A 14,978-nucleotide genomic window follows, 5' to 3' on the forward strand; every position below is an offset into this window, starting at 1 on the left:
AATTTTGACTGAACACTTTATTTTACGGCTGGTTTAGGATTGAATCATTGACGTCAGCGTGACTGCAGTGCGCCACTTGGAAATTGAGCGATTGCTTCGCCTTTGTGTAAAGGTTGTCGGCACCCTGGCTGCTTCCCAGCCCAGTTGCCCGTCTGCGAGGCAAAGGTGCCGAACTTATCTCGCGTGCGGCGACGTCACGCAAGCCATGCGCGCATCGGATGCGCCGCCTTGATAAGGCAGATAACAGACGGCGCACGGGGAATCGCTGCCTGGACTCAGGCGCCTCTGGTAACCATGTTAATCGTCTCGTCCATCTCCCATTAGATGTAGTTGCTTGTTGTTGAAACCGTTGGCTCTGTGTTATTCCTCCGGGTCGGGTATGCAGCAAGGCAAGCCGACAACAAGGTTTAAGCTTTCGTCTCTGTGTGATCGCTTAATGATCAAGCTGTTTGCCGACCATCATTGCAACCTCGTGTGCCTTTCTTGTCCTGTCTATCTGTAATCCTTTAATGTTGAATCTAGTGCCACCAAAAACTACGCTTCAGAGTAAGGGTACTTGTCCATATTGTGGCTTAAAATCATGGCTGCCAATTTTCTAAAGCTTTGTCTGAAATCCCAGAAAACGTATTTCTGTCCTCCTCAAATGTTTTAACAGCTCGTGACAAAGCAAAGAAATATTACAGGAGCTTCCTCACACCGAATGTAATGCTAAGGAAGCCGCACTTTTCAATCACGAAAATCGGCAGTTGCGTCTGCTGTGCACAAGCACCAAGATTGTGGCGGCCTCATCAATGCAGAGGTAGAGTGGTCGGGGAAGGGAGTGCCGATACTCTAAGCGCTGCTCATTTAGTGGCTCTAGTTTAAGCTGTTTCACCACCATCGTACACCATGCACCAGCTAGCTCAACTGAAACCGATAATTGCCTCTTAGCTTGGGTGAAAATGTGAATGTGTGCATACTACCGCTTGTCTAGGCTTGTCATCCTCGACGTTGTCCTGTAGAACGACGTCCAGGAAGACGTCGTGGAGAACCTCTAGGGCGATCTCAAGGACGACCTTTAAGACCACCTGAAGGACGCCGTCTAGGACGACATCAAGGACAACGTCTAGCACGGCGTCAAGGACGACGTCTAGTACGACATCTAGGACAACCTCTCGGGCGATCTCAAGGACGATGACTGAAACGACCTCTGGGACGACCTCTGGGCCGATCTCAAGAACGACCTCGAGGACAACCTGTAGAACGACGCGCAGCGCCTGCGAATACGGATGTGCTGCCTATGCGGAAAGCAGCGCCGCCACGAGGCGCCTCCGCATATGGCGGCTCACGCGCGCGCCGCTCATAGGCACAGCGCTTCAAGATCAAAGATCGTATCGCGAAAACCGGATGACGTAGCTACAGAATGCTATCACATTAAAAATGATGCATGGCATGATAATTATCACCTCGTTTTGTAAGAAATTGTAAGAAAATCTTTATTGGCTACAGTTCTGTTTTTTTATCATATTACAAAAACCGAGTTTTTCGTTGAAGTATTTGGCATCCGCCTGGATACTTGACTGCTTCATGACTCGTAGGCGCATACTCCTCGGATGCATATCTGAAAAACAATGCATCGATTTAACTTGCACAACTTAATTATTCACGTTTATGTTCACAATGACCGGCTTTAATTCTAAGCTGGACAGACAAATGTAATGCTTAGCTTCTTACTTTTTTTGTTTGTGCATAATTTATATCCTCTCATGGGGAGGTTTGATCTCTGTATTTCATGTTCATTTTTTGCTGAATTATTCGATGCAGAACGAGCCACTCCTTTAATATATTATTGATATGTTTAGGCGTACTAAGACAACTCGGGCATCGCTGGCTTTACGCCAATTGCGTGGTCCAAATCGTCTGCCTGCCAAAATATCCGCTAAATTTCTTAAGTTTAATTTGCTCCTACTATTACCATCGGCCAAGTCTTCCTCTAAGTCTAACCTACCGTCTTTCTTCCGGAAAATCCTACTTCCTTTTTGGCAATTATCGTGTTATGTCTTGGAATCGTTCTGAGCGTACATTGTTTATAAAAGAAGCTCTAATCTGCTAATTCGAGCAGTCGCCCATAGGTTAATTGCTTACCCATGATGCGAATGCACCTTTTTAATGCTAAATTTATTTCAATGCGGGCGAGGTTAAGATTTCTGTCACGTCACCGAATCCGTACCATATGCAGTTGTCTCCTAATTTTTGCGGGCTAGCAACTCGTAAGTTTAAGGTTGGACAGTTTCCTGATATATATCAATTTGGAGAGTATTCTTCTACTACGTTTTATATTTGTATTTCTGCGTCGCGGTACAATGTGTCCATCTCTATTTTCTATGTCTTCATTAAAATACATATTCGGATGTATTCCTGGTATCATGGTACTATGAATTTCCGACCGTTGCCCTATAAACAGATGCTCAAGCAAAGCCTAGGGTCTTAAACTAGACCTTCAAGCAGACCGCCTTACGCACGTTCACCAATCGTTTCGTTTCGCTCCACTCCGAAAAAAAAAAAGAAATTAAAAATGAGGGAATTCAAGGCTCTGATATTCTCCGTTGTTGAGCTCAGCGCACGCAGCGTAGCCCAAATTGTAGACCTTTGATTAGCCGGCGAGCTGGAACTCGATATCTGTGGCCAATCAGTAGCTGTGTGCTCTGCGCTACGCAGTGTTTGCTACGCTTGACGTCGGAGTATAACAGAGCCTTTAGGAGACCTTACTCTAGAGCTCTGTTTGCTATAGAAGAAACTCGTCTCGTCACTTCATAGTATGAATTAAGCCCGCGCCCGCTGCTTTCCGCGGTGTACGTTTTACTTAGAGAGATTTAGCAGATCGTACACAGTCGAGAGCGGGTCCAGCAGAGCTCTAGCGTTCGATCAACTATACTTTGTTCACCCTTAAGCGGAGACGAGAAGCTCCGCCTTCAGCATAAGCTCGGTGGCTTTCGCAGTTCTTTGGTTACGCGGGCCTGCGCATTCATACTTGCTTTAGCAAGGGCATAAAGCTCACACTGAGGGCGGACCTTCTAGCGTCAACTTGAGGGTGAACGGAATATAAGATTCCGTAAAATAGAGATTTAGTAGATCGAACGCTGTGGAAAGCGGGAATGCTTCGACGAAAGGGCATGAGCTCCCGCGATAAGAGTGTAGTACATCTATATTCCGTACACCCTTAAGCTGAGACGGTAGGCAATACCACAACCACGAGAGCTCGAGGTCGCTGCTTTGAAGCCTTCTTCCGGAGAAGGAACACTCGCGCTATAAATGCATGTATCAAAGCCAGGAGCGGGGTCTACCTCTCACTTGTACTTTCGGCTACAGTCTCAGCTTAATTGCGAACGGAGTATAGAATGCAGTCTTCTAAAAGTACGTAATCTCAGGTTCGAGCTTCCGCCAAGCCTCGTTGGAACCGTCAGGGGTTATCCAGACGACCCCTTCCCGCTCCCAGCGTCGACCGCCGCACCGACGCGTCCGAATTCAACTAGCGTTGCCAGGTTAAATTCAGCAGTCGGTATTCGCATTATGGTGTCAGCTGTTTCTGGCTTCAGACTGTACGTTAATGTGTGAATTCACTCAGCTGACACTTCGTTGCAATGGTTACGCTGACCATAGCAGACGAACTTAATGATGCGAAGGACACGGTGGGGTGGCCAGGTGAGGTGCGTGCAGAGTCTTTCGCCGAGCTTTGCAAGGGCGCAGCGTGAACAAAAATAGTTAAAAAAATGACGTAACGCGCATGGCTGACTTTTTATCCTCTAATATCTTGACCAGTTTTACACAAGAAGAAAGAAAAAAAAAACAAAGAAACGTGTTTTTTCTTGCAGAGAAAGGGTAAAAGCACAGGCGAGATGGTGAAGAACTTCCATCGTAAACCGGAGACACGGAAAAATAAAAAAAACGGACAAAAGAACAACAAGTCTCAAACACAGCTTCTAGTTTATTTGAACACCTCCGCTCTTATACATACACCACAACCCTCCTCTGCAAAGGTCGAAACACCTCCTCTCCACTCCATCAACGACAGCTCAAACTGAACCAATGACACATGCTACCTCCCTTCCTTTCATACCAACCAAAACTGACCCAGACGACCTCCTTTCAAATCCATGATAACAGTCACTCAAACAACAAACCCTCCTAACGTTGAAAACAACCCTCCCCCCCCCCCCCCCAAAAAAAAAAAGTTACTTTTTTTTTGCATTTTGGAAAAAAAAAATGCTTTCAACCGGAACGTGGGGCTGAATAACCGATGTGCCCACTTTTCAGCCTTTCAATCGCTTGCCTTGGTTCTACTTCTATAGTAACTTTTGACATTACTTGAATATTTATGTATGCTATGACTCCGTGAGTTATTTTGGTAAAGGATCGAAAGGCATGTGACGGCAAAAGGGCTCTGGGACGTTGCATTTTCACGTACTTCCCTCCGGCATTCCGTTTGGCCCACTGCAGTCAATCATTTGACTCTTCATCGTGTTTTGACGAAAATACCTTTAAACATACCATCTACACTCGCTAACCTCAGACAGATGTGGATATAAGCAATTCATGTTTGTAAAACCCCTGCGAGACGAACTGTACCTCAAAATGCTTGGCAAACGCAGCAGGAGAGTAATTGCTATTTTAAGCACATGCTTTAAAACGTTTACACGGAATCTGTTCAGGGGCTTGGATCACCGTAGAAGGCGGGAATAAAAGCTATCGAAACCGCCACAAAAACATGATGGACGAAATTCAGGAGAAATTAACTTTCTCCTGAGATTAAATCGCCTATTTTTTTTATAATTATTATCTCCTGAAATGACAACAAAGATGCAAAGAAATGTTGATAGGAGAGAAAGCAATCCCGAACATCACCTGACGAGAATCGAACCCAAGACACGAACATTTCAAACCATATACACTCAACCATCGCGCCGAGAAGAGACTTCTGAAAGCGAATCCGTCACGTGGCTACAACTTTTTTTTTTTTGTTTATTGATTTTGCCACAACAATACAGACTCATAAGAGGTGCTACGTGAAGAAAGGCTCCTCATCTCTCACGCGCTGGGAAGAAAGAACATTGGAGCTCAGTTCCGTCTTTCTCGGCGTCTGGCTTCCCGCCCGGCGACTTTGCCACGCGCTATTTGAGCCATTGTTTGTTATTATTGCAAAGGACAGACCGTATAGGGCAATTTACAATAGGAATGCACTGCAGGTTCTTGCAGGGCGGCAAGCCAAGAGTTGGAAAAGTGTGAGTAATCGCGTGACAATATCACATGACAGTCTCGCGTGATTTGATGTCACGGAAAGTTTTCAAAAAAGCCGCAGAAGTGTGGGGAAGCTAGCAAATCCAACGTGTTCTGGGATACCGACTTCACCCGTAGGATCAAGGTAAATCAAGCATATCCGTTTCTAGTAGGAATTTAGGCATTCGCATGCAGCGACAAATGCGCTATAGCAAGAGGGGCATGCTTCGTGTAGTACTTGACAAAAATGATGGTGCATGTCTCAGCTAAGATATGAAGACGCCGAGTTTATTTTCGTTCCAATTAACTTTACACTTTCCGTGGCATACGACATAGACATTAAGACGAACTTCGCTTCAGGGTGACCAGATGGAACCCCAAAGTTTCATGGCCGTGATTAAAATTCTGGATTTAATGGTAGGGCATAAAAGAAATGAAGTTTGGGCTTCTGACTCACCCCGCCAACATTGCTGCATGGTTCTCTGTTTGTTAGCTGTAGTAAAGAAGACCCTCCACCATGTCTCAAGACAGGACCGAGGTAGCAGAAAACGGAGCAGTGAGATAAGTGAACTGAAAGCTAGAAAGAAAAATGTTCTTTAGCTTACAAAGGACACAATATATGAAATCGAATGTTTAGTGTTTCTTAAATTGTTGTTTTTTATACTCACAATATCCCTCGTGTAGTGATGGTGGTAACAAAGCTCCTTCAATTTTTCAAAGAATTCTCCTTTATTCCCCACGAAGCTTGGAAGGTCTTCCGCTTTCACCGCACCGTTTACCACGTCAGCTGGAACAACAATGGTAAAGCTGTCTTGTGCATTTAATAAGAATTACCCCTCAGAACCACGGTAGTCAATCATAATCAGTGGGTGAGAACATTATCGGCTGAATCGAGTGGTATACTAAGCACATTTCCAATCTGCATAGGTATTTGACGACGGTAGCAAATATATCGTGTTTGAAACGCCGAAAAGGCTTGCTTGCTATCCACTTTTTCGTCCGTTGTCTCCGGCTTTTTTATTTTTTTTTTTTGACTCTATCCTCGTTCCAGAGTCGGCCGTAAAAATCGGCGACTGCGCGTAGCAATATAGACCTTTCATCGAAGGCCTATTTCTCCCGTGGATTTGATTTCGTAAAATTGCAGGGCGTATATCCCTTTCTGTAAAGGATAGAGCCTAAAAACTTCCCAGGGTCAACGGTGGACGGCGATGCAAACGACCGAGTCGAGTGGCGGGGTGCTTTGGCGCGCGAATTGATGGATGCATCGGAAGCAGCGTGAAAGATGCAGCCGAGCAGGTAAAGAAAGCAGACGACATGCTGAGGACATCCGTCGGTACTAAGTGCGCCATCGTTATGCAACCATGTTTTTTTTTTTTTGTTTTTTTTTACTTGAAGTTTTGAGATCATTGCTCGAATTTATTTTTAAATCAATGGTGCATTACAAAGAGATTACGTTCATTTCAATACACCACGGTATTCGCCGGCAGTCTGAATATGTATTTTTAAAGCAATCCGGAACCAGAGCCGTTTATGTAGAACTTGGTCATGATGTGGTGAGAATGGGGCGAAAATAAGGGAACGCCTTTGGCTGAAATTGTTTCAGTGACTTTAGTGTGATGATTGACAGCTTTTGTGACCAACCACAAGCCACAAATATTCTCTTAGTGGAGGCAATGAGCTTAACAAATACCCTCCAATCACAATTTCCAGCTAAGGATGTATTCAAGTATTTTAATTAGGCACGCCAGACATGAATTCGCGACTCTTCGTAACTGAAAGGGCAACGCACGTAGCTGTGTCGTCGCGGCGACACTCAGAACTCACTCAAATCTTTATTTTAATTGCTGTAAGAAACGTTCATTTACATATTTACAAACTGACTGGCGCGCAGGCCACACCGAGAGATTCTACATTATGCTTATCTAAACGTGGATGCGGGGCGTCCCTAGTATGACCCAGCTCTACTCACTATGAAAAACCTATGTTGCCATCGTCGCAGGAATTCCTGCTCTCCAAGAGTCCACAGTTCATTCTCTCAGTAGTCCAATATCTACTCGTGCAACATGGGAAGTATTGGGAACATGGGTGTCAAACAGGGACGCTGAATCTTGGCCCTACATCTGTACTTCAACAGGACTCGGCGTACTAGTATCACAACCAGTTTCTCAAAGCGATTGTGTGTACGCCTTTGGAAATGGGCGCGCATCTCAAACAGTTGAGACACAAGAGTGAAGAACGTACACGCGACTACCCAAGTGGTGAAAACATGCTTATTTGTCTAAGGCCAAGTACAGTGGGGAAGATGCCTGTCGCGGTAGCGCCCCAATGTTACAACCTATCCCTCGTGGACAACATTCCATACCCATGTATGGAATGTTGTCCATACATGTCCATCCAGCCAGTGTCGGCAGCGTCGGCTGGTACGTCTGCGGTAAACATGCGATCCCAAATTACGTGGGAACTTCTTGTTTGGTGTAGGAAAGATAGGTCGGCCGCACAAAGTGTTTCTCACATTAACGACGCGGAACTCTCCTGAACGTATACAGTGGGACACTTTTCACTCAACCTATTATCGTGCCGACAGAACGCTAACGCTAACGCTATTATCGTGCCGACAGAAACACAATAAAAAGAGGGAGTCTCCCCGGCAGGACACAGGTCGCCAAGCACCTGGTCGCGTGCGACGACACAGGTGCCGTCAGACGTGACGTCACAAGGGTAAGTTTAGCGGAAACATTTTTCGCGAGGATTAGGGAAAAAATTTCCCCGCCAAATTTAGCGGCAATATTAACGTTGCGCATGACGTCACACGTAAGGTCATGTGACGTCACACGTAACGTCACGTGATATCATACATTACGCGTTTCCTATAATGATGTCACACGTGACGTCACACGTGACGGTAACGTCGTAACGTTACCCTCGTGACCCTCACGAGGGTCACGAGGGTAACCCTCGTGATCCTCGCGAAGGCATCCTACGTGACATTCGTGAGGGTAACCCTCGTGGCCCTCGTGAGGGTAATCCTCGTAACCCTCGTGAGGGTAACACTCCGAGACTCTCGTGAGTGTAACCCTTGTGACCCTTGTGACCCTAGTGAGGTTAAGCCTCACTGATCTCTATAACAATAGACCGATCTCACCAGCGTGTTTGGCTACGCCGCCGCTGCCGCAATGCATCGAGGGAACTTTAGTCTTTCTGCATGTGCGACAACCTCGCTGGAGCTCTGGGCGTGGTCAGCGCGAGACAGCACGAGCCTTGTCTTGCACTGCTGCTTGTCTCCTGCGAACTAAAGTTATGGCGGCGTAACGCATGCGCCGAAAGCTTGGTGTGATCGGTCTATTGCTGGATCGCGTTTGCCCGCTCCGCGAATGAACCCACTGGCGGCAATCTTTTTGGTAGAGTTATACCTCTAGCCAAGGTACAGCTGCTGCTGCCAGTATCATCCATCCATGGCACACAGCGTTGTGGCAGTTGTGGTGGCAGGCTGATATCAAAATAGCGTGGGTGATAATTCGTGCTTGATTAAAATTGCTTGACAAAACATATTTTTGAAACCCGGCATGAACGGTAGCCGGATCTTTGAGGAGCCGGTGAAAGTTTCACGAAATCACGGCTCCGAGGAAAAGCAGCACAGCACGCATCGAAATTCGCATCGAAAGAAGCGTCAAAAGCAGACGCCGGTACGGTGTCTGCTGTCAATGCGTGCTGCGCTGCGTTCCCCCGGTGCTGCGCTTTCGTAGAACTTTTGCCGGGTCCTCAAAGATGAGGCTACCGTTCACGCCGTGTTTCAAGAATCTGCTTCGTCGAACAACTTCAATCAGGCGCGAAATATCACCCACGGTACAGTGTACTAGATCCACGGCTATTTTGGGGCAGCCTGCCGCCGCAGCCGCCATTGCGTTGTCCGCCATATTACTATGATGGCTAGATATAATATAACTCTACCAAAGAGATGGCCGACCGTAACCGCATTCCCGTCTATAGGCGGAGCTGGTCAAGCGCGATCCAGCGAATAGACATAGAGATCACTGGTAAGCCTTGTAAACCTCGTGAGGGTAACCCTTGCGAACCTCACAAGGGTAACCGTCGTGACGTTACACGTGACGTCACGTGTGACGTGATTATGGGAAACGTCCTATAATGCAACGCGCGGTTACACACAAACCGACGCCGACGCCGTCGCTCAAGCAGGAAACAAGCGCCTAAGAGTTGCGCTATAAAACGGACAGCCGAACAGTAACTTTCAATTGATATGACGGTGAAGTGTTGCTTTATGCTATTTGATGTGTCCCGTATGGACAGGCCTTTGGACTACGTCGAAATGCAGTAGCACTGCTTGTCCTCTATGAAGGATTCTTTATATAACCACAGCCAAACTTCGTTCTCGTCCCTCCGGTGTACTCACTGTATTGCCGTTACTGTTCAGACTATGGGCAGGAGATTCAACTGTTGCGTCCCTACCGGCTGAGCGCAACACTGCACACGAGGAGCCAATACCATCAAGCATAATTTGTCTATTTTTCATGCAACGTTTCGTAAAATAAAAACACATTTCTAGATATATATTTTTAAACAGGGCCACGGAGTGTATTTCTTCCTGAAAACGAAGAGTCGCGCGCTTGTGTTGAAGCAATGTGCGAAATGAAATTCGAGATAAATTTCGTCTACGCTGACATGTTACCAAGAACACCCAAACAAAGGAAGAAAAATAGAGTATTTACCACACTGATAAGCCAGCACAAAGACCAGAAATACGCAAGCGAGTCGAGCCATATCCTCTGTATCTCGTTCTGAAGAGGGAAAAACGATATCAACAGTGAGTAAGGAAATCAGTAGAAAAACAAATATTCGGTCATTAATTTACAATTTCCGTTTAAAGTATTGGTAGCATTGGCACAGGTGGTATTGTTTTGTGTCGGTGTGTGTGCGTGTCTATGCGTGAACCTGTGTAACGAATTGCAAAGTTAGCACAGTTGGGTAGGCTGTTGCATCAGTGTTTCGAGTACAGTCGCTGAACGTTGAACAGTTTACGGTAACATCGAAGGTGTCTTCGCGTTTTTCGTTCCTCTCTCTTGTTGGCCCAAAATAGAGAGGCGTGTAAGCGTGATCCAGAAAAACAATATTGCCCGCTCAGCTTGGCTTCAGTTAAATTTGTGCATAATTATCTCGGTCGATTCCGTAAGGTATTTTATATTAAATCATAGGTGTTGCTAGCGGCACTCAGTACGTTGTTTCACGGTGCGGCAACACCAAGTTTGAAGCTTTTGCCAAAACTGTCTTATGCAATGTGTAAGTTAAAGAGAGGAGAAAAAAACGCGTCGCGAGTGAGTAAACCCGTTTGGAAGGAAACTCCGCACTCGCAGCAGTTCTGCGGACCGAAGTGGACGATGTATGGGCCGTGATTTCTTTATTCGTTGGAACTTGGAACCAGCGCCGTCACTAAGGTCCGCGGCACCCGAGGCGGTAGCACACCGCAACCCCTCCACCCCCTCCCCCCTTTTTCTCTATCCTGCAGCTTCCTAAAAATATAATATTTAGTCCGGGACTACTCTATAAGAGGTAGTTTTAGAATAACGTACGCAATTTTAGCGCAGGCTAGAGCTAACTTTAGCGCTTGGGTTAGCACAGGCTTCGCAAGAGTGTTTTAGAATAGAGTTTCTCCACTGCGAAGCCAAAGCCCAAGTGTCACGCGGTCGCAACGCCACCAAGATACACTAAATCATTTTATTAAAAAAATCCAAGCTCTTTGTTTCAGAGTAACGTATTAGATTTGTTTAGATATAAGAATGCGACGGGAGCGGTCGACCGATCGTGTCCGCTTGCGTTGCCTCGGAAAGAGGTGTCTCGTGTACTGACTTTCGCCGCCTTGGCCGAGAAACGTTCTCGCGTCGCAAGCAGCAACTTGCCGGCGATCGTTGCTCACCTTGCCGAGTCTTGCGAACCGTCTGAGACGTGCACCTCACGTATAGTGCAATGTCGTCCTCCCTTAAAGCGCAGTCACGAGGATGTTGCCTATGTCGCGCTCTCGACGCCGCCAAAGCGGCCGCAGTCGCGGTCGGGACAGAGGCGCAATTTTTTAACTGTGCTATTCTTGTTTTTAGCCAACTTCTTCATCACCAATCCTTCTTAAAGGAGCGTAAAGACTCTGAGCTCGCACGCAACAACTGAAAAGTAGCATACGCTAATATAGCACACGCAACGTGCAAATCGCACGTAGCGTTCGGCGCATGCGCAATGGCGACAACGCTATTTTTTAATACTTTCATTGTATGGTTAAACCCGTTTTTCGCACTGTTAACTTAGAACTTAATTTTAGGGGATGACGTATAACGTAAATCAGTAGACACAAAATCGAGATGCAAAAATATTATGGTTAATTAAAAATATATAATCGAATGTTCCGGCTACAACAGGGCTCCCTCATGGGTGGCAGCACACACTCATTGGCTGATCTACACTCTGTTCACCAATAAGCTGAGACTACGGCGGAAGCTACGTGACCGTCGGACCAATCAGCCACCTTCCTTTAGTCACATGCCCCGGCTCTTTCTCCGCGTGGGTATGCCCGGGAGCCTGTTGACGTGGCGAAAGAGGGCGCATGACTGGTCCAACAAGAACCAGTCTAGCGACCCGCAATATATAATCGCTCGACGGCTTTTGGATCGCTAGCGAGCAAATATTTGAGAGCTACGCTCTAATAATGCCAGTACCTTGCTTTTGAGTGGCCGATGCGCACCAGCACGAAAAAAAGAATCAAAAGTGAAATTTTATAATTTCCATGAAAAGAGTGACGCCACCAGGGTCGCCGAGTTTAGATGATCGCAGCTAAAAAGACGGTGCTCGACTGCTTCGATATACTACTGACAGATGGCGCTACGTAAGAAACGAGAGGCTGATGCAACTCGACCGACTATCTCCCCGTATAGCGACAGGTGGCAGGCAACCTGGCCATTGGAGCACGTAGAAAGCAAGGTAACACAAAACGCTTGGAAAGAAAACTTACATTTTTAGGCAAGCAAGTCAAAGCATCAGAAAATATTACATTACAGAAACTCGCGTCGCATCGAGGAAAGCGTAATAAACACTTTCGTTAGACTGTTCGCTAGGGCCAAGACTCGACTCGTCGCCCCCGTAGGGTAGCTTGGTGCGTATCTTCAGCTCTTGGGGGCCCATTGACGAGGCTTTCCGTTCACGAAGTAGTTGAACGACTTTTATGTCCTAACTCGTTTGCCTGTATATGGGCAAGGTGACTCGAATAGGTAGTAGTTTAAGATGCGCCCACGATGCCTGGAGACATTCGTTATTTCTTTGAGGAGTAATCGGTAATTATTTTCATCAAGGGGATCAGGAAGCCGAGTGAATCCAGTGTAAGTAAAATTGTGAACGTGCGAAGTGTTTCCTCGGCATTGAAACTTTTAAAGTACGCGCTACTCCCCATCGCGGGTCCTCAAAAGTATGCAAAAACCATGGTCAACCAGAAGCAATCTACTAATCCGGAAGTTTGGCCATGTTTGTTTTTGTTTACCGCTGAACACTTTGTATATCAAAACTAACACAACATTAATAAAGAACGCAGGTTAATCACTATAACGTGTAAAAATAGCATTCAGTTATCCTAAATATATATATATATATATATATATATATATATATATATATATATATAAATGACATCTTCAAGTTGTGGGGAGCCGAGGCGTTCGCATATAAGTAAAAAAAAGCCACCGAGGTCCAAACAAACTTGGATAGTTTAATCGGGCGTTTCGGAGGGGGACCCTCCTTCTTCAAGCGTCACATAAAAGTGAATAGGGTTACATGGTGGCCGAGATTCTCACTCGGAGAGGGAGAGGAGAAAGCTGTACATGAGAGGGGACGACAGAAGGCACAACATAAGAACACAAATGCCCCAAAAAGGGACGGCAACAGCAATTATATTTGAAGTTAAGATTTACGACAGGCGGAACACAACGGTGTCCCCAGCCCCGAAAAACCTCCCCCGATGACGGAACCGCGAAGGCAGGGCCCCAAGGGCAAGAAGCCACACGCGGCCGGCAGAGCGAGTCATCTGGAGCCGACCCCCGTTCGCCCCGCCGCAGGCGAGTCCCGCACACTTGGTCCAATGCCCGTCCGACTCCGACACCGGACCAGAAGCGCCAAAGGGCGCCGCTCACAATACATCTGCTAGACAAAGAGCGAGAGGGGAGCTTAGAGGGGGGGGGGGGGGGGGCGTATCGGAAGGGGCGACAATTTGGCCGTTCATATGAGCTGTACGACACTCGGTCTCCCCGGGCTCCCATTCATGCCACTCTTGACCGCGTCGAATTCGTATATGAGATGGACTTCCTTGAACTCCGCTCTATGTTTGATCTAAAGCCGGATTGAAGCAGAATGACAGAGAGTTTGTCAAATGAGCGGTCAGTTTGTGCCAAGTGTTTAGAGAGTGGAAGACTGAGTAATTTGGTCGAATGGGATCGGTGGTTGTTAATTAATTTATTGAAGGCTGTCATGGTTTGTCCCACATTTTAGCATCTGACACACCCGACACTCAAGGACGTAGACAACGTCGGGAGTGCAGCACGTAAGGTACCCGTCAATATATATATATATATATATATATATATATATATATATATATATATATATATATATATATATATATATATATATATATATAAATGTTAGCTCTTGGCGAATATGCTGGGGTCATGGAGGTAGGAAGCTTCTGTAGATGACATAACGCCACCAGCGGTTAAGCCGGGGGAGACGTTTAGCTTGGAGGGACACTCCTCCAACGAGGACCAAAACCTAAAGGTGCTATTGGACGAATTATGCGAAACACAGAGCTGATTCGGAGCTTAAAGCTGATTTGGTTGTGTTTTGGTAACCCTTGGGGGCGTTCCGCCGGCCGCAACCCTTAATTTCGGCTTCACTTGGATTTTTCTCTCCAGGCTGACATGAGCCGGTATGTCGCCTCCCCTTATTCCTATGTCCATGGCTGGGATCCTCGAGGAAAGTGTGACGGAAAGCCACGAAAAAATGTGCGAAGTGTTTAGGATCCTACTCAAAAAAAGAACTGTACAAAAAAAATGGTAAATTGAAAGAAATATCAAAATTTTAAACGCGCTTTAGCAGGAATCGCACCACGACCTTTCGATTGTGAGCTCGGCATTCTACCACAGTGCCATGTACATATCGCAAGCTTCACTGTCACACCCGGTTGCGGGTAAACGCAAAGCTAGCTCGCCTTTTCTTTACTGCGGTGAACTTTACTATCTGTACAAATACCAACGCCGATCGCAGGCGTTATGGCGTTCGGCGTTAGCGTTCGAACGGTTTTGTAAGAAGAACCAAGAAACACAGTTCGTGCCCACCATTTTATAAAAATATAACAGAGCATAAAATAATATCACATGCTACCAAAAAAAACTCACACAACCCCTACAATGATTTTTGTAAACCCCAATGAATGGCTCGGTAACACGTTCTGTGTATACCGACGTTCTCTGCATAAATCAAGATTAATCAAGCTTTTTCCTATCCAGGTTTGTTCATAAAATTTGAACGAAATACAGTGTAGAGTAACTTACCAATAAACTTTTATCTTCGAAGCTCTGGGGTCTGCAGGTGTCAGATGTTTAGGACTTTGATTATGAGCCGTAAGGTTTCCGCAAAGATTTATATAGTGGTGATGGAAACAAGCACACAAAAACTGCATGCTGGAA

At 46.2% G+C, this 14,978-nt stretch overlaps 1 protein-coding gene across 1 annotated transcript; it reads right to left on the reverse strand.

Annotated features, from left to right (window-relative positions):
- Positions 1-1,564: 1,564 nt before the first annotated feature.
- On the reverse strand, positions 1,565-10,029 carry LOC120849401. Its single transcript, XM_042286795.1, has 4 exons — positions 9,978-10,029; positions 5,922-6,040; positions 5,711-5,830; positions 1,565-1,600 (listed from the first exon to the last, which is right to left on the reverse strand). The coding sequence occupies exons 1-4, from the start codon at positions 10,027-10,029 to the stop codon at positions 1,565-1,567; spliced, it is 327 nt and encodes a 108-aa protein (XP_042142729.1).
- Positions 10,030-14,978: the final 4,949 nt, after the last annotated feature.

The sequence above is a fragment of the Ixodes scapularis genome, unplaced genomic scaffold (genome assembly GCF_016920785.2).
Source record: "Ixodes scapularis isolate PalLabHiFi unplaced genomic scaffold, ASM1692078v2 PGA_scaffold8__174_contigs__length_109621045, whole genome shotgun sequence".
NCBI lineage: Eukaryota > Metazoa > Arthropoda > Arachnida > Ixodida > Ixodidae > Ixodes > Ixodes scapularis.